Below are 18,471 nucleotides of genomic sequence, written 5' to 3' on the forward strand. Positions count from 1 at the left end.
ATTCATTCAGTAAATTTTCATCATTCATTCACCAGCTTTAGGTGAGGATTAAAAAAAAAAAGTTGTGGTCTCTTTCCCAGCCCGTGCTGCAGCTTTTCCCCAAATATCACGAAAATTGGACCAATAAGTTTTCCGTAATCATACTAACAGGCACATACAGACAGACAAACAGACAAACAAACAAACCGCACCGAAAGCTTGGCCTCCTCTAGCTCCTTTGACGTAGTTGATAAATTGATTGAACAGTGACATCTCAAGTAATGGACGGCGGACTCTTTTGAATTTGCGGCGCCCTTGTCATTAAGCCGCTAATTTTGGAAAATCAACCGCATTGGTGCGAATCGCCATAACTCCCTTATTTATGGGGCAACTGAAATGTTTTTGGTATCAATCGACGGCAATATGAAAGGGCTATATGTTTTAATAAGCCACCGGGCTCGAAAACCGACTCGAAAGGGTAAAAATCGAATAAATTCGCAAAAAACGACTCTGAAAACAACCTATTGAGTTCCCAACCTTGAAACCCACTCATTTTGGGGAATTTCAAAAAACTTATTAAACAAATACTTTAGCCCTGCCAATGTGGTTTCCAATATTATGCATAACATTTCCCTGTTCCCAGTAGTTTCGTTGCTAGAGCTCGAAACGTAAACCCTTTTGAGAGCGATTTTGACGAACTCAAGACACTTTGCCGTTTTTGTCTAGTGTGGCATTGCTATTGCCTCTAGAAGGCTGTAATTTGGCATGTAGCCCCTCTTGCCATTGTAGTTTGAACAGCTTGAAGGATTTTTTGATAGCTCGATTCCAGGTTTGTCGTCGAGCCGTCACAAAATAGCCTTTTTCGGCCCTTTTGCTGCGATTTGGACACGTCCTAGTTTTTTGCTTATAACATTTTTTTTTTTTATTTAGTGCTTTCCAAATTTTTTTCTGATTATTATTCTGTATTAATAGAGCTTTCATTTGCCATCAAGCACGCCTTCTTGCTTCAGTAGGTTTTTCTCGAGCTTGACCAGAAATCGCGACGAACATTCACCGAATCTGACTCATTTCGCGCGCAGCGACGAAAAACCTTCCTGACGCCACAAAAATTAATATATCTGCTTAAACATTCATATATAAACACTTCAATATGTTCACTATCTTGTATTAAAATCATTTTAAGATATCTATATAAAAAGTTACTATTTTTATATAATCATTTCACTAGGGGTAGGCGGTGGCCGAAGTGATAGTGTACTGGACCCACATTCGCCGCGTGATGGACGACGCGGGTTCGAATCCTCACGCTACCACTCGGATTTTTCAGTCACCGCCGAGTGGCTTAAAACTACCCACATGCTGTCCTGAAGACCACCCATCAACCCGGACTCTAGAGGAAGCCGTCCAAGCGAATCAAGAACGAGTTCCGGGGGGCAGCATGAGCCAATGCAAGATGGCGCCATTATAAACACTCGCCTGCGCCAGAACGGGCTGGGCCGACCATCAGGCCCCACCTGGAAGAAGCCTTGGGCCGACCATCAGGCCCCACCGGGAAGATGCCTACCGGCGCAATAGGCAAACGTAAAAAAAAATATATATATATATATATATTTATATATATATATATATATATATATATATATATATATATATATATATATATATATTATATATATATATATATATATATGTATATATATATATATATATATATATATATATATATATATATATATATATATATATATATATATATATATATATATATGTACATACATATATACATACATGTTTGGTGTCAAAAGAAAGCAAATTAAATGTATTATTCATAAATGGGAAAAAATAGGGTTGAATACTAAATAGAATAAGAAATAGCATGTATAATAAGGCGCTTACTATAGGTTGATTTATAGTGAAATGATTATATAAAAATAGTATCTTTTTATATAGATATCTTAAAATGCTTTTAATACAAGATAGTCAACATACTGCAGTGTTCTTTTTTCTTTTTTTTTTTACAGCAGAGGAGTCAGTTCAAGGGCATAAAAAAAGGTAACAAATGTTAAAAAAAAAAAAGCCCGCTACTCACTGCTCCTATAAAGAGTTAAAGGAGTGGCCGAAAGATAGGTCAATTTCGGGAGGAGAGGTGTCCTGATACCCTCCTCTTAAAAGAGTTTAAGCCGTTGGCAGGAGGAAATACAGATGAAGGAAGATTGTTCCAGAGTTTACCAGCGTGAGGGATGAAAGAGTAAAGATGCTGGTTAACTCTTGCGTAAGGGATTTGGACAGTAAAGGGATGAGCTTGAGTAGAAAGTCGTGCGTTGCGAGGCCGCGGGAGGGGGGGAGGCATGCAGTTAGCAAGTTCAGAAGAGCAGTCACCATGAAAATATCGATAGAAGATAGAAAGAGAGGCAACATGGCGGCGAAATTTAAGAGGAAGAAGACTATCAGTAAGAGGAGGAGAGCTGACGACACGAAGAGCCTTAGACTCCACTCTGAATTTTTATGCAGATATATTAATTTTTGTGGCATCAGGAAGGTTTTTCGTCGCGGCGCGTGAAACGAGTCAGATGCAGCGAATTTTCGTCGCGACTTCTGGTCAAGCTCGAGCAAAACCTACTGAAGCTAGGAAGGCGTGTTTGGTGGCAAATGAAAGCTCTATTAATACAGAATAATAATCAGAAAAAAATTGGAAAGCACTAAATAAATAAAAAAGTTATAAGCAAAAAACTAGCACGTGTCCATATCGCGGCAAAAGGGCCGAAAAACAGGGTATTTTGTGACGGCTCGACGACAATCTTGGAATCGAGCTATCAAAACATCCTTCGAGCTGGTCAAACTACATTGCCAAGAGGGGCTACATTCCAAATTACAGTTTTCTAGAGGTAATAGCAATGCCACACTAGACATAAACGGCAAAGTGTCTGAAGTTCGTCAAAATTGCTCTCAAAAGGGTTTACGTTTCGAGCTCTAGCGACGAAACTACTGGGAGTAGGGAAATGTTATGCATCATATTGGAAAGCAAATTGGTAGTGCTAAAGTATTTGTTAAATAGTTTTTTTCAAATTCTCAAAAAATCAGTGGGTTTCAAGGTTGGGAACTCAAAAATAGTTTTTTTTCAGTGTTTTTTTGCGAGTCTATTCGATTTTTTACCCTTTTGAGTCGTTTTTTGAGCCCGGTCGTTTATTTAAAAAATATAACCCTTTCATTTTGCCGTCGATTGATACCAAAAACATTTCTGTTGACCCAGAAATAAGGGAGTTATGGTGATTCTTACCAAAGCGATTGATATTCCAAAATTCGCGGCTTAATGACAAGGGTTGGGGCAAGTTTTCGGTCCATAGTGTAGGGTTCACTGGATTAAAGAATTGACCAAGTGAAAAGCACTCAAAATATACTTCCCCTTTAACATTTTCTTTACGTTGAGAATTTATCATTACAAAGCAATATGACAGGCGTCTAAATTCTAATATATTAATATGAAAACATCAACTTCTACAGTAAATTTTTATTTTTTTTGTTTTGTTTGTTTAATACTGCGCATGTGAGTGAGAATCTGTGAGTGGGGAAGTGTGAATAATCGACGCCGCCCCTCGTGGGAAGAGATCAGACCTGGCGGCATCCTTACAGAGCAGGGGCTGAAGGGGACCTGAACAGAGGGCCCGGCGATCGGTTGTGTGACCTCTGTCTGTATATAGCGTGATAAAAGCTTCTCACAGTGGTACGATTTGCCTATCTTGGTGTCAATTAAAAAGACGAAGATTGTATTCAACGCCTCATCTTCAACTCAAGAACATAAGAACATAACATAAGAACGCAGGAGTCTACAAGAGGCCGGTAGGCCTGTACTAGGCAGCTCCTTTGACCCTAAGCTCCCGTGTATCTAACCCCACCTAATATCGCTGTCCATGAATTTATCTCGTCCATTTTTGAATGTGACAATTGTATTGGCACTCACCACATGACTGCTAAGCCCATTCCACTCATCCACCACCCTGTTAGTAAACCAATTTTTGCCTATGTCCCTGTTGAATCTGAATTTATCCAGTTTAAACCCATTACTTCGTGTCCTACCCGGTTCTCTTACCAACAACACCTTATGAATGTCTCCCTTATTAAAGCCCTTCATCCATTTATAAACCTCGATCATGTCTCCACGCACCCTTCGCCTTTCTAGAGAATGCAAGTTTAACAGTTTGAGTCTTTCCTCGTATGGCAAGTTTCTCAACCCATGAATCATCTTAGTCATCCTCCTCTGCACCGATTCTAACATTTTGATATCCATTCTATAGTAAGGTGACCAGAACTGAACCGCATAGTCAAGATGAGGTCTAACTAATGCTAAATATAGTTTGAGGAAGACTTCGGGGCTTCTGTTGCTTACGCTCCTTGAAATAAATCCCAGTACCCTATTAGCTCGATTTCTAGCTTGAATGCATTGTGCCCTTGGACGGAGATCAGAGCTCACTAAGACCCCTAAATCCCTCTCGCACCCAGACCTGTTTATGAGAGTGTCATTTAAGCAATAGTTATGTGAGGGGTTGTTCCTACCTACACTCAGAATACTGCACTTCCCTACATTGAACTCCATCTGCCATTTATCTGCCCAGTCATACAATCTGTTGAGTTCACCTTGGAGAATACTAGCGTCCTGATCCAACTCAATTACTCTACCGATCTTGGTATCATCTGCAAATTTACTAACATCACTACTAATTCCTGTATCTAAGTCATTGATATAAATAATAAACAAAAGTGGACCTAATACCGAACCTTGTGGGACCCCACTCGTAACACATCCCCAGTCAGATCTTTTACCATTGATTTGCACTCTTTGCTTCCTATTGCTAAGCCACGCCTTGACCCAGTTCAAAACTTTACCCTCTACTCCGTGAGCCTGTAATTTAAGCAACAGTCGTTGGTGAGGAACTTTGTCAAACGCTTTACTAAAATCAAGATAGATTACATCATAATTTTCATCTCTGTCAACCGCCTCAAATACTTTATTGTAGAAGGACAAGAGATTGGTGAGGCATGACCTACCTTTTGTGAACCCATGCTGCGAATCGTGAATTAAGCTATGTTTCTCTAAATGCTCCCGAATGTTCCTGGCTATTATGGACTCCAGCATCTTGCCTATAACCGATGTTAAGCTAATTGGGCGATAGTTTGAAGCAACCGACCTGTCCCCCTTTTTAAAAATCGGCGTCACATTAGCTACTTTCCATAGGCTCGGCACATAGCCAGTATTTACCGACATCTCAAAGATGTCGGTTAGTGGGTCACTGAGTACATCACCTAATTCCTTTAATACCCTCGGAAATATCCCGTCAGGACCTGGCGAGTTGTTCTTCTTAAGCTTATCTATCTCATCCTCAACTACTTCCCTGGTAATGATTATATCCCTCAATTTATCGCCATCCCCGCCCTCGTACACCTGAACTCTTTCCGGTATAGTCGTTCGATCCTCCTGTGTGAATACTGAAAGGAAGTAGTCGTTCAACAATGTGCTCATATTTTCGTAATTTTCTACTAGCTCCCCTGTGTTTGTTTTCAGCGGTCCAATTTTCTCCCGTGTTTTTGTTCTATACATCTGAAAGAAGCCCTTAGGATTACTTTTCGCCTCATTTGCTACTTTGATCTCATAGTTCTTTTTTGCTATCCTGGTGTTTTTCTTAACTAATCTAGATAGTTCGACGTACCGGCCCCTGAAATGTGTTTCACCATTCTTTATTTTCTTATAAATTCCCTTCTTTAACCCAATCTCGTGTGTCAAGCCTTCCCCGGTGTGTTTTCTCACTTGTATCTCAATATAAAATGACAAAACAGATACGATTTGCAGTATAAACCATCACTTGTACCTATTTTATTGACACTTAGGCAATTAGGACGAAGGAGTAGGTAAACTACTCTTTATCCTTCAATAGAAGTCTGCCTTGTGTATTTTCTCACCTGTCAGTTAGTGTAAAACAAGAAAACATGTACGATTTCCATTCTAAAGCCTTCATGCATACTTACCTTAATGTTCCTGAAGTTATTAAAACACATCAGTCAAGACTTCATTCAGCCTAAGTACTTTTTCTCTCAATTGTTTCTTAATATTAGGATAACCCTATATATCTGCCTTGATGTCACTGCAGTAACTAAAGAGCTGGGGACTCACACTGACCTGCCGTGGCCGTGGGTGCCCTGCGAGCCGCCCTCCCGCCGCGGCGTGGACTGGGTCGACTCCTGGCCCCCAGGGCCGCCACGCCTCCTGCCGGCAGCCTCCAGCAGGTCAGGCTTGTTGAGGCCGCTCGTGCTGCAAGGGAAGACGCCAGTAAGCAACTTTCACACCTAGACAACACCATGAAGTAGTAGTAGTAGTAGTAACTATGATATTTATGAGGACATTATTTTCTCACACAAGGGTAAGATAACTGTGCTTCAAAAAAGGCCAGGATATAAGTTCCAGTGGGTAAAAGCCTTTGAACGGAATTTGCCATGTAATAATATAAAAAGAAAAAAAACTCAACAATGCGTTTTATGGAAATTATAACCGGAAGTGTGTATCCTGGCCTACGATTATCCGGTCTTGAACACGTATGAGTCAGACGAAGCGGGGTTCACCTGTAGGAGAGGCTGTGCTTGCGGTGCCTGGCGGGGGAGGACGCGGGGGAGCCTTCAGGGGAGAGGGGGGGGAGAGGAGGGGTGGCAGCCAGTGACTCCCTTCCCGCCACGCCGCCGCCGCCGCCATTTCTGCCGCCGCCCTTCCCCTCCGCGCCGAGTTTCATGATCCGCTGCAGCTCCGTGTCCGTCACGTCCACCCACTCCGAGTCGTTCCCTGCGGAGTGACAAGCGCGGATGAGGGAGACGAGCCACTGGTTGTGCTGGTGGTGGTGCAGCTACTCAGGGGACGTGAATATGATCATGGTGGTGGTGGTGGTGTGGTGGGTTGTGTTGCATGAGTATTGCAAAATGCTGCCAGGCGTATGAGGTTAATGAAGGAGCATCAAGGGTTATGAAGAAGCATGACGTGTGAGCATCGCGAATTTCGCGATGGTACTCACAACACGGAATGTTTATGGAGTGTTTAAGAGGAAAGGTTATCAGTGCACGAGGAATGAAGATGAGGAACATTACACGCTTAACGGAACACTAAAAAGATTGGTACACGTTACGGGATATTTGTGTAAAGTTTAAGGAAATTCATGAAGAAAGTGAGAGGTCTCTGTGTTTTCAGGTGCAACAGACGGACGGCGCCACTTGTACTCACCTGAGGAGTGGCCTTGCCCAGCGTGTCTCTGCGAGGCGGCAGAGTCCAGGCTGGTGTCCAGGGCGTTGACGGGCCGCCCCTCGCCGCCTGAGCCAGCTGTGCCGCGCCCTGAGTCTGAGCCGCCCCCGCTGCCGCCGCTGCCTTCGCCACCCGCCGGCTGGCCCCGCCCCGCCCCCGCCGCGGGACCAGAGTAGGTGTGGTCTGAGGGCAGTGCGTGGCCTTCGGCGAGGTTGTCAGCGGAGTAGTGGTGTGGCCGCCACGTGGGTGCCTCCTGCCGCAGGTGTGCCAAGTGGTGATACGATCCCGAGCGTCTGTTGGCCAGTCCGCGGCCCATGTGCTCCGGCGGGCGACCCAGCGGCGGTGAGGACTGCGGTGGGAGGGCAGCGGGGGGGCGGGAGGCGGCGGGGCGCGGGTAGTGTGGGGGAAGACCTCCTCCGACACCACCACTGACCTGCTGACCTCCGCCGCTGTTCTGCTCTTGAGGGCCATTCAGGGCAGCCTCCCCCGCCATCGCCTCCTTCCCCGAGCTTTGGTGCATCGCTTTGCGAAAACTGGTGTTTAGCTTGGCAGCGCGGCCACCGTCCAGCGCCGCCGCGGCTGGCTGACCCCCGAGCTCCTGCCTGGCGCCGGGGGCACTTGAAGAAGGCACCGAAGAGCCCTCCTGGGTACTGCTACCCTGAGATGAGGTGCCGTTCCTACCCTGCGCCTCCCCTTGCGAGCCGGGACGGTCCTCGGGCTTTTCGCTCTTGGAGAACTTGTTACTAAGCTTCTCCTTAAAGTTCTGGTACTTCCGCGCCGCGAGCCCCCGCGTGAGGGAGCCCCACTTGTCCTCCTTCCGCGCCTCCTCCCGCCGCTCCGAAGACTCATCATCGGCTCCCTCGCCGGCGTGGGAGTGCTGGGGGGCGGGGTGTGTGTGCGCACCCTCCACGTGATTATTAGGCTGTGGGTGGGCGTGGGGGTGGGCGTGGTGATGGTGAGCCACGCCGTTGTGGGGGAAGGTGGGCGCGGAGGTCGGGGTGTGGTGGTGTTGGGGGGCGTGGCCGTTGAGATGGATATGACCCTGGGGAGGGTGGAGCTCAACCAGGCCCTGGAGAAGGAAGGAAGGAAGGAAGGAAGGAAGGACGGTATAAAGGAAGGAGGGATAGAAGGAGTGAAGGAAGGGAAGAAGGAGGGAAGGACAAACAAAACAAATCAAAAATACAAAATCAAAACCAAGGTAACAAACATAAACATTAAAACAAACCAAAACAACACAAAAAAATAATAAAAAAACATAAAAAACACAAAAAAGACTAATATATAAAAGTCAAAACAAAAACTCAAACAATCCAAAATCAAGATGAACAGAAGGGGAAAAAAAGCTTCAACAATCCACCTACCGCAAGTTGTCCCTGAGAGTTCCTTGTCCAAGTCTCCCTGTTGAAGGCTCCCACTTGGGCAGAGGAGAGTGGAAGGTGCTGGGTGCCGGGGGGATGGTACTGGGAGGAGACTAGCCCGTGGGAGGACACAGGGGGGAGGTGGGAGGGGCCGGGGAGATGCTGGGAGGTGGGGGGATGGTACTGGTGGGTGCTTGTGCGGTAAGGTCGGGAGAGGAAAGGAGAGTCGAACGGGCGTTGCTGTGCCTGCGAAGGGAGAACACCAGCCAGTGTACCCTCGGGAGGAATGCCTGAAGGGGGCCTTGGTGCTCCTCCACCGTTTGCCATGTTTCCTCCGCCTCCTCCTCCTCCTCCTCCTCCATTTCCGCCTCCTCCCTGTGTGCGATAACTCTGCTAAAAGGAAGATAGAAAACTGAAATAGGTAATGCACTCACCGGGGAAAATAATGTATGTATGCATGTATGAATGTAGGCAGGTAGGTAGATCTGCTAATGTGTGTGTGTGTGTGTGTGTGTGTGCGTGTGTGTGTGTGTAATTCACTTCTTGGTCTGCTACGGGTCTCTCTCGAAACAGCCAACCGTTCCCCTACGGAAGAGCACAGAGCTCTAAGTACCGATCTTTGGGTAGGGCTAAGACCACTCATACACAACACACCGCGACAACGAGGTCACAACTCCTCGCCTTACGTCGCGTACCCACTCACTGCTAGGTGAACAGGGGCCCGGGCTACACGTGAAAAAAAGATAAACCCAACTTATCTTCACCCGGCAGGGGAATCGAACCCCGGACCTTCTGGTTGTGAGGTAGACGCTCTATCCATTGAACTACCGGGCAGTGTATGTGTGTGTGTGTGTGTGTGTGTACTTACCATGTGCGTGTGCTCGTCCACTAGCCCCGGGTTGTCGATTCCGTCACTGAAGCGGATGTGACGTTCAGTGGAGAGAAGGTGATCCCTCTCCCCCCCTCCTCCTCCTCCTCCTCCCACTCCGTTGGTCTGGAATGGCAATCAGTGCAATCAGTCAACCAGTGTTCATAATTGTTTGTAAATGTATATAAAGATGCACAAAAAAATAGAAAAAAGTCGGGAGTGGTAATAGGAAACCTACTACTGCTACTACTACGACTACTAGTAGTAGTAGTAGAAGTAGTAGTAGTAGTAGTAGTAGTAGTAGTGGTAGTAGTAGTAGTGGTAGTAGTAGTAGTAAGAGTAGTAGTAATAGTAGTAGTAGTAGCAGTAGTAGTAGAAGTACTAGTTGTAGTATGAGGAGGAGGAGGAGGAAAACAATAACTAACACACACACACACACACACACACACACACACACACACACACACACACACACACACACACACACTTAGTTTACAAATACAAATATTCTTCTTTATCAAGAGATTACATTGCCTCCTCCTTTATTTTTACATTTCATACACATTTTAAATTTGAGAAAGTAACTAACTGTACTGTACATATGTCATGTAAAAAAATGTAAATCTCAAGGGTCAAATTTGTTAATGGATTAGCAAGAATGGGGTTAATCTGTTAGTGGAAATAAGAAATATTTTATAAAACCATGAAAAAAACGAATAGCAATACAAACTACTACTACTACTACTACTACTACTACTACCACAATTACTATTACGTCGACGCCTTCAAAAGCACGATATTCCTCGAACACAAGAACCTTCCAAGGCATTACCATGCACGGCTCTTTCAACAAACACATTCACAACCGCTTGCTGCTATTATCAACCTCTTTACTACTTTACAAACAGCCTAAATCTCGAGGGTTCAGCGTTTCCAGACACCGGCAACCAACCGGACCAATACAGGCAGAATCCATACGACAGACAGGTGGCTCACGCGCTCGCTCGGGGTCAGTGTGTGACGTCACGTGTCCCACGCGCCTCATAGCCTGGCCACATTCTCCTGTCAGAAAACAACCACCCATCTACTCTGATGTGTGACACAGTGCTCTATCTTTTTCAGCAGATATGCCTAGTAACTGCTCAGTGTATTTATGCGACAACACTGAACAAAATACTGAAAATACTGTGCGGTATTTCAGATTTCCGAGGGAGGAATCGGAAAGAAAACAGTTGGTGACTTGCTGCCGCCGGAAAGGCAACATAAACACAAAATATGCACTTGTCTGTTCTGTGCATTTCACACAACACGATTAAGCAGATGACATAAAGCACAGGCTGCTTGGCACTGAAATGCCAAAAAATAAACGACTCCTGAAGAAAGATGCTGCCCCCTCCCTTTTGCTGCCGAAGCAACCTGTGTTTTATGTCATCTGTATTATCGTGTTGTGTGAAACTTACAGAACAGATAAGTACATATTTTGTGTTTATGTTGCCTTTACGGCGGCAGCAAGTCACCCACTGTTTACTTACCAATTCCTCCCTAGGGAATCTGAAATACCGCACAGTATTTTCAGTATTTTGTTCAGTATTGTCGCACCAATACATTGAACAGTTACTACGCATATCTGCTGAAAAGGACAGAGCACTGTGTCACACATCAGAGTAGATGGATGGCTGTTTTCTGACTGGAGTGTGTGGTCAGGCTATGAGGCGGTGGGAAACATGACATCACGCACTGACCCAGAGCGAGCGCGTGAACCGACCTGTCTGTCGTATGGATCCTGAATATACCAACGCCTGATATTTGAGGCGTAGCATTAATCTTCATCAACAATAATCTGGCTGATTTGTCTTTTTTGACCTGTTTTTCAAGGCGTGGTTGGTTGGTTTTGTTGATTTTATTTATATATCGATATCTACGACTGAGTTAATATGTCGACTAAAATCTGTGAAAATCCAACACTTCTAACAAATTCCTCCCAAGAATAGAATTAAATAGCCAAACTAGCCACACAGCTTAATAAATACTTTTACCACGTTTCAAAAATCTGGCGCAAGTCTTTCCTGCAAGTCAGCATTTACCCCAAGGAAGGTCACATTCTCACCCCGCGGAGCACACCTTATATCCCTTGACTCACCCCAACGTAGATATCCTCTTATAATTGACCCACCCTAAGGAAGATATCCCCTATACCTCCCTTGACTCATCCCGCAGAACGTATCCCTTTATATCTTCCTTAATTCACCCTATTCAGCAAGCACTTTAGGGAACCACTACAATAACAACGTAGCATAATTTATGCAGGTACTAATCAATGTGCACAGCTACTACTGCAATTTGCCGTACCAGATTAATAATTCATGTCCTTTCTATAAGCTATACCTTTTAGCTTCTTTAGCGACAACTCAAAGAAACTACTACTACTACTACTATAACTACAAAGCCTATTCAAACAACGAGGACTCTTTATTGCTACTATTACATTCGTGGCAGAAACAATGAACTACACCACCATCAAAATAACTACTGCTGCTATATCTGAGCAGCCTTTTCAAATTACGAAGATAAAAGAAAGGCTCTCACTTGTGTCACTACATACTTGGAAGAAACAATAAACTAAACCTACATGAAAACCACTTCAAAAATGGATGAGTCAGAACAAAAAAAAACACTATTAAAACACCCTAAAACTAACTCATGTACAAACACAAACACAATATTCAAACACGACAAGCGGAACCCCCTCTTTCTAGAACCGTGTCAGCCCCTCAAACAACATTACCGCGTGTGTAGCAACCGACGGACGAGCGTGAGTCGTGGGCGCCGTGGTGGACCGAGGCAGGGTGCTACCTTTTGCCATGCCCATCCCTGCCAGCCCACTGACCCCCCTGAGCCCCCTGCCAAGCGTGGAGGAGCCAGAAATAAGAGCAGGGCCAGGCGGGGGGCGTGGAGGGGGAGGGTGCCAGGAAGAGTGTGAAGTGGCGTTAGAGAAGGTGGTTCCTGGTGCCTCCTTTGTTTCGATCTGAAGGACAGGGTGTTAGTGTGTTAGTGAGAGAGAGAGAGAGAGAGAGAGAGAGAGAGAGAGAGAGAGAGAGAGAGAGAGAGAGAGAGAGAGAGAGAGAGAGAGAGAGAGAGAGAGAGAGAGAGACTAAACTATCTATGTTAGGCTTTACAAATAGAAAGGAAACTCATTACCAGAGAGAGAGAGAGGGGGGGGGGGGTACTCACCGGGAACTTGGCGGAGTGGGTGTGAAAATGTCCTTGATCCGTCACTAGGATATGGGGCAGGAGGGGCGGGAGTCCTGTCTGAAGGGTGGATCCTGCGGGAGAACGGAGGGAGGAGAGAAATAGAGCAGGAAGGATGGAGGGAAGAAAGTAGGCACGATAAAAGAGAGGAGTACATAAAGGAAGAAAGGAGTGAGGGAAGAAGATAAGGAAAAACAGAGAGGAGTACAGGAAAAAATGAGGGAGGGGATAAAGTAAGGTAAAAGAGAGGGAAGGACAGGAAGGAGGGGAAAGGAGGTACAGTAAAGAGAGGAATACATAGAGAAAGAAAGGAGGAAAGCAGAGAGGGAAGGAAGAAAGAATGGTAAGAGGGAGAGGAGCACGGAAGGGAAGAATAGAGAGAAGGAGAGGTAGAAAATGGACGGAAAATAACAAGAAGAAAGAAAAGTATGAAAAGTGATAATGAAAGAACGAAGGGAACGAAGAGAGCGATAGTTCAATAAAAAGTATGAGGGGAAGGGAAAAGAGTAAAGAAAAGAAGGAAGCAGGATAAGAGAAGGGGATAAAGGAGGAAAGACGAAGTAAAGAGGAAGGAGAAGAAGGAAAAGATAAGGAGAAAGCAGGAGAAGGGTGGAGGAAGAAAGGCAGGTGGCAGGAAGAAGGGTATGAGGAGGGTAGGGAGGAGGAAAGGTAGGGAGGGAGGAGGGAGGGAAGGATTGCAAAGATTAGAACGTTTGTAAAATATATAACGGCTGCAAAAAACTAAATCATTTACTCTCTCTCTCTCTCTCTCTCTCTCTCTCTCTCTCTCTCTCTCTCTCTCTCTCTCTCTCTCTCTCTCTCTCTCTCTCTCTCTCTCTCTCTCTCTCTCTCTTGTCTCTTACCCGCCACACTGGCCAGCTGTTCCCTCAAAGAAGCTGCTGTTTCCTGCTGCTCCTGTCTTCTGCTGTCCTGCTGACTCTCTGATGAGCCGCCGCTGCCGCCACTACTGCTGCTGTTGCTGTTACTGTTGTTGTTGTTGTTGTTGTTTGATACTGGCGATCCAGAAAATGGCTTCGGCGGTGGTACTGGTTTGTAGACGCTCACCACGTTACCTGTGACAAAAGTAGTAGTGTTAGTAGTAGTAGTAGTAGTAGTAGTAGTAGTAGTAGTAGTAGGAGGAGGAGGAGGAGGAGGAGGAGTAATAATAGTAGTAGTAGTAGTGCACTATAGTAGTAGTAGTAGTAGTATTTGTGGTGGTGGTGGGGTGGGGGGGGTCGTGATAGTAGTAGTAGTAGTAGTAGTAGTAGTAGTAGTAGTGGTGGTGGAAGTAGTAGTGATATTATGAGTAACAATACATTTAGGTAGTACTGAATTTGTCTGAGAAAGTGTAAGTAGACACACACACACACACACACACACACACACACACACACACACACACACACACACACACACAACATTAATCAATCAATCTCTCTTTGCCGCCCTTCCATTACCGGCATAATGACCCCCTAACCTGCCCTCTTTGTGCCCCTTAAACCCACACGCAGCGGCCATTACGGGACCCATTAGTGGAGTCATTTCAGTCCCTGGGTCGAGATTAACCCATCAGAAGGTGACTCCCCTTACTTGTACCGTCCTGACTTTGGGATGGTTTTCGGTCCTAACTCGTATTCCTTGGTTCTTCACGTGTAACAGTGACCCAAACTGCTTGTACCGTCTTGATTTTCGGCTGATTATGTTTGCTTGTCTTGTTCTTATACTGTGGCCCGAAATGTGACTTTCATATTGCTTTTACCATCTTTATTTCGGGTTGATTATGTTTGCTTGTCTAGTCCATATACTGGGGCTGCAAATGTTACTTCCATGTGGCTTGTACCGTCTTGATTTCAGGCTGATTATGTTTATTTATCTATTTATTTTACTGTAGCTATAAATGTGACTTCCATATTGCTCGTACCGTCTTGATTTCAGGCTGATTATGTTTATTTATCTATTTATTTTACTGTAGCTATAAATGTGACTTCCATATTGCTCGTACCGTTTTGATTTCCGGCTGATTATGTTTGTCTGTCTTGTTCTTACACTGGGGTTCTAAATGTGCACTTCCATATTGCTGCTACCGTCTTGACATCTTCCCATTGATTTTGGTGTGATTGTTGAAACTTTTATTTAATTCATCGCTTTTGTTGAAGTGTAACGTGATTCGATTTGACTTTAAGAACAAGTATTAGAAAGACAGATAAGTGAGCGGTCGGATGTATGTGTGATGTATTGATTTTTTTTATACTCTCGTATTTATTTTATCAGTGACCATGGACTCCTAGAATAACTCCACCCATATTAGCTTAAATTAATAGTTCTGCGTTGGATTTATTGGTTTTTTTTATTGTGAATTTATCTGTCTATTTATTTATTCATGTGTATGTTTCTCTCATACTAAGTTATTTTCTCTCTTTTATTTCCTGAGATATGCAATTACAGCTTACTCTTTGCTTTCTTTATCTTCTTTTCTTCAACTTTTTCAGACCTCTTCCTATTGTGTGTGTTTCTTTTTTCTTATCATACATATTATTTTACAAAACCGAGAAAAGCTATCATTTACACATATTTCTTATCGTTTTACTCAGTCACGTTTTTCTCCTCATTAGAGCTTTCCTTTCTCTTACTCTCAGGTTTTCTTACAAGTTTTCTTTTTCTTCTCACTAAGTTGTCGCCGATTGCATGAATTTGCAACACTCACGACACAAAGGAAAGAAGACAAACTTGTAACACAGCTTTCACTCACACAACACACCTGCCGTCCTCTCCACACACACACACACACACACACACACACACACACACACACACACACGACTCCACCCTTTCAGCCTCTTCCACTACTCTGATTCATCAAACTCTTCCACTTCTATCAAAACCTTTTTTCACCTCCTTTGTCTCTCTCTCTCTTCGTTCCTCCCATTCTCTCCTCCTCCTCCTCCACCTACCTGACTCCACCTTTTCCACCCCCTCACAACATCCCAAAATATTCTTCCACCTCTCCCTCTTCGTCCTCCCTCCCTCCCGGTCTTCCTCTTCCCCTTCCATCCTCTCCACTTCCCTCTCTCTCTCTCTCTCTCTCTCTCTCTCTCTCTCTCTCTCTCTCTCTCTCTCTCTCTCTCTCTCTCTCTCTCTCTCTCTCTCTCTCTCTCTCTCTCTCTCTCTCTCTCTCTCTCAAACACACATACACACACACACACTATCTTCTCCACTTCCCTTCCTTCTCATTCCTACACACACACACACACACTACACACTCATTTCCTCCTCCTCCTTTCTTCATTCCTTCCATACCTATCCATTCTTCCTCCTGTACCTCCTCCCATACTCCTATTACCCCCACTTTCCACCTATCCCTTCCTCCTTTCCCTCCCAAGCTCCCCTTCACTATTACACTCCTTCACACACCTGCCATTTCAACACTTACTCTTCCATTCACTTTCCTTTTAATTTTCTTCTCCTCCACCTGTTCCTTATACCTGACACTCTTACACACACCTTCTATACACCTTCCTCTTTCTCCTCTTCTCCTCCACCTCCTCCACAAACACCTGGCATCTCTACACACACTATTCCATTCACCTTCCTCCTTCTCCTCTCTCCCACTTGCTCCTTATACCTGAGATACCTACACACACCTTTCCATACACCCTCTGTCTTCTCTCCTCCTTCACCTCCTCCACAAACACCTGGCATCTCTACACACACTATTCCATTCACCTTCCTCCTTCTCCTCTCTCCCACTTGCTTCTTATACCTAAGATACCTACACACACCTTTCCATACACCCTCTGTCTTCTCTCCTCCTTCACCTCCTCCACACACACCTGGCATCTCTACGCACGCTTCCTCCACCAATTCATCTTTTTCTTGCACTCTTCCACCTGCTCCTTATACCTGACATCCATATACACACACACACCACATCCTCCTCCTCCTCCCCCTCTTCCCTCCCTCCCCTCACCTTCATCGCGGCCTCACCATCACTCACAACGACTCGAGACAATAACAAGATCCCTCCATCACCACCACCACCACCACCTGCACCTCCACCACCACTTCCTTCCACCTCAGGTCTGCGTGATGGATGGCAGGAATTCCTCACGTCACTGGTGTATTTGTAACATGGAGCGAGCGAAGGGTGGAGGGATAATGGACGAGGAAGAGGGGGAGGAGGAAGAGGAGGAGCGAGAGGAGAGGGGAAGGCTAGATGGATAGGAAGATACATGTAGAAGGGTGGCTTGGGAAAGATAGGCGCATGTACACAAGGATTGATGGAGAGAAGATGGGTGGAGGGCAATTAAGAAAGGAGCAAATGGAGGAGGAGGAGGAGGAGGAGCAAGAGAAGTCACGAAAGAGAGGAAGAAGGATGATGATGATGATGATGATGATATAGACGAGAAAGAATAGAAGAAAGTACGAAGGAAAAAAAGAAGAGAATTATGATGATACAGTGAATATTAATTATTAGAGGTCAGAGAAAGAATGGAAGAGATAGAGAAGTAATAGAAGGATGATGATGATAAGGAAGAGAAGGAATAGAGGAGAATGCGAAGAAGAGAGGAGAATTATGATGCTACAGCTAAATTCAGGCCTCCAGAATGGCCATCAGAGGGAAGAGAAAGAATAGAAGAAAATACGAAGGAGAAGAGAGAAGAATGATAATGATACGGTTCAGTTCTGGTTTCCTTACTATAGACTGGACATGAGAAGGAATAGAAAGAATAGGAGAAAGTACAGAGAACAGAGAATTGTGATGGTGTTTGGTTCTGGTTTCCTTACTACAGAATGGACATCATCGATTCACGAGTTGAGAAACTTGCCATATAAGAAAAGATTCCTACATATAAATTTCCATTATCTAGAAAGGCGAAGGGTGCGATGAGACTATCAAAATTCATAAATGGTTGAAGAGATTTAATAAGGGTGACTTTAATAAGTTCCTGGTGCCAAGAGATCCGGATAGGACACGCAGTAATGGATTTGAGTAGGATAAATTCAAATTCAACGCAGACATAAGCAAGAATTGGCTTACTAATAGAGTGGTGGATGAGTGGAACAGGCTTGGCAGTCATGTGGTGAGTGCCAATACGATGGATATCTTGAAGAAAAGGTTAGATAAGTTCATGGATAGTGCAGACTCCTCGTGTTCTTATGTTCTTATGATAATGGTGATAAGGAGGAGGAGGAGGAGGAAGAGGAGAAGAGAAAGTCGTTTTAGAGGAAGGAAGGAACGAAGGAATGAAGAAAAGAAGGAAGCTAAGAAGGACGAACGAACGAAAGGAAGGAAGGATTGAGAGAGGAGAGATTGAGATATGAGAGGATGAATAGAAAAAAGGCGGGTGATGAAAACTGGAGAAGTAGGAGAAAGGAATAAGGAGAAGGGTGAAGGGATTGCCGATGCGTATAAGAAGGAGAGGGAAGAGAATACAAGAAGGAAAATGAAAGGAGGAGAATACGAGAAAAAAGAAGAGGAAGAGGAGGAAAATAAGGAGTAGGGATAAATGGAAAAGAAAGAGGGAGGAAGAAGGGGAAAGAGGTAGAGGAGGAAGAGAAGGAATACGAAGAGAAGAAACTGAATAAGAGGAGAAGGGAAGGAAGAGAAGGAGAATAATGAGGAATGAAATTATAGCAAAACAGCTGAGTTTAGAACGATCCATCACCCAGAAAAGAGAGAGAGAGAGAGAGAGAGAGAGAGAGAGAGAGAGAGAGAGAGAGAGCGAGAGAGAGAGAGAGAGAGA

General features: G+C 44.7%; 1 protein-coding gene across 4 annotated transcripts in view; it reads right to left on the bottom strand.

The window, feature by feature from the left end:
• Window positions 1–18,471, bottom strand: part of LOC126997912 (hornerin-like) — a 118,564-nt gene that overhangs the window by 11,356 nt on the left and 88,737 nt on the right. For 2 of the 4 annotated variants that reach the window (XM_050859126.1, XM_050859129.1), the window contains 8 exons: window positions 13,591–13,800; window positions 12,710–12,801; window positions 12,264–12,503; window positions 9,479–9,604; window positions 8,614–9,003; window positions 7,235–8,321; window positions 6,589–6,802; window positions 6,143–6,280 (listed from right to left, as the gene is read on the bottom strand). In XM_050859126.1, the coding sequence (XP_050715083.1) occupies window positions 6,143–6,280; window positions 6,589–6,802; window positions 7,235–8,321; window positions 8,614–9,003; window positions 9,479–9,604; window positions 12,264–12,503; window positions 12,710–12,801; window positions 13,591–13,800 (2,497 nt within the window). The remainder of the gene's footprint in view (window positions 1–6,142; window positions 6,281–6,588; window positions 6,803–7,234; window positions 8,322–8,613; window positions 9,004–9,478; window positions 9,605–12,263; window positions 12,504–12,709; window positions 12,802–13,590; window positions 13,801–18,471) is intronic. The other 2 variants (XM_050859127.1, XM_050859128.1) reach the window with 2 other exon arrangements.

Source organism: Eriocheir sinensis, chromosome 13, assembly GCF_024679095.1.
Source record: "Eriocheir sinensis breed Jianghai 21 chromosome 13, ASM2467909v1, whole genome shotgun sequence".
Classification (NCBI taxonomy): domain Eukaryota; kingdom Metazoa; phylum Arthropoda; class Malacostraca; order Decapoda; family Varunidae; genus Eriocheir; species Eriocheir sinensis.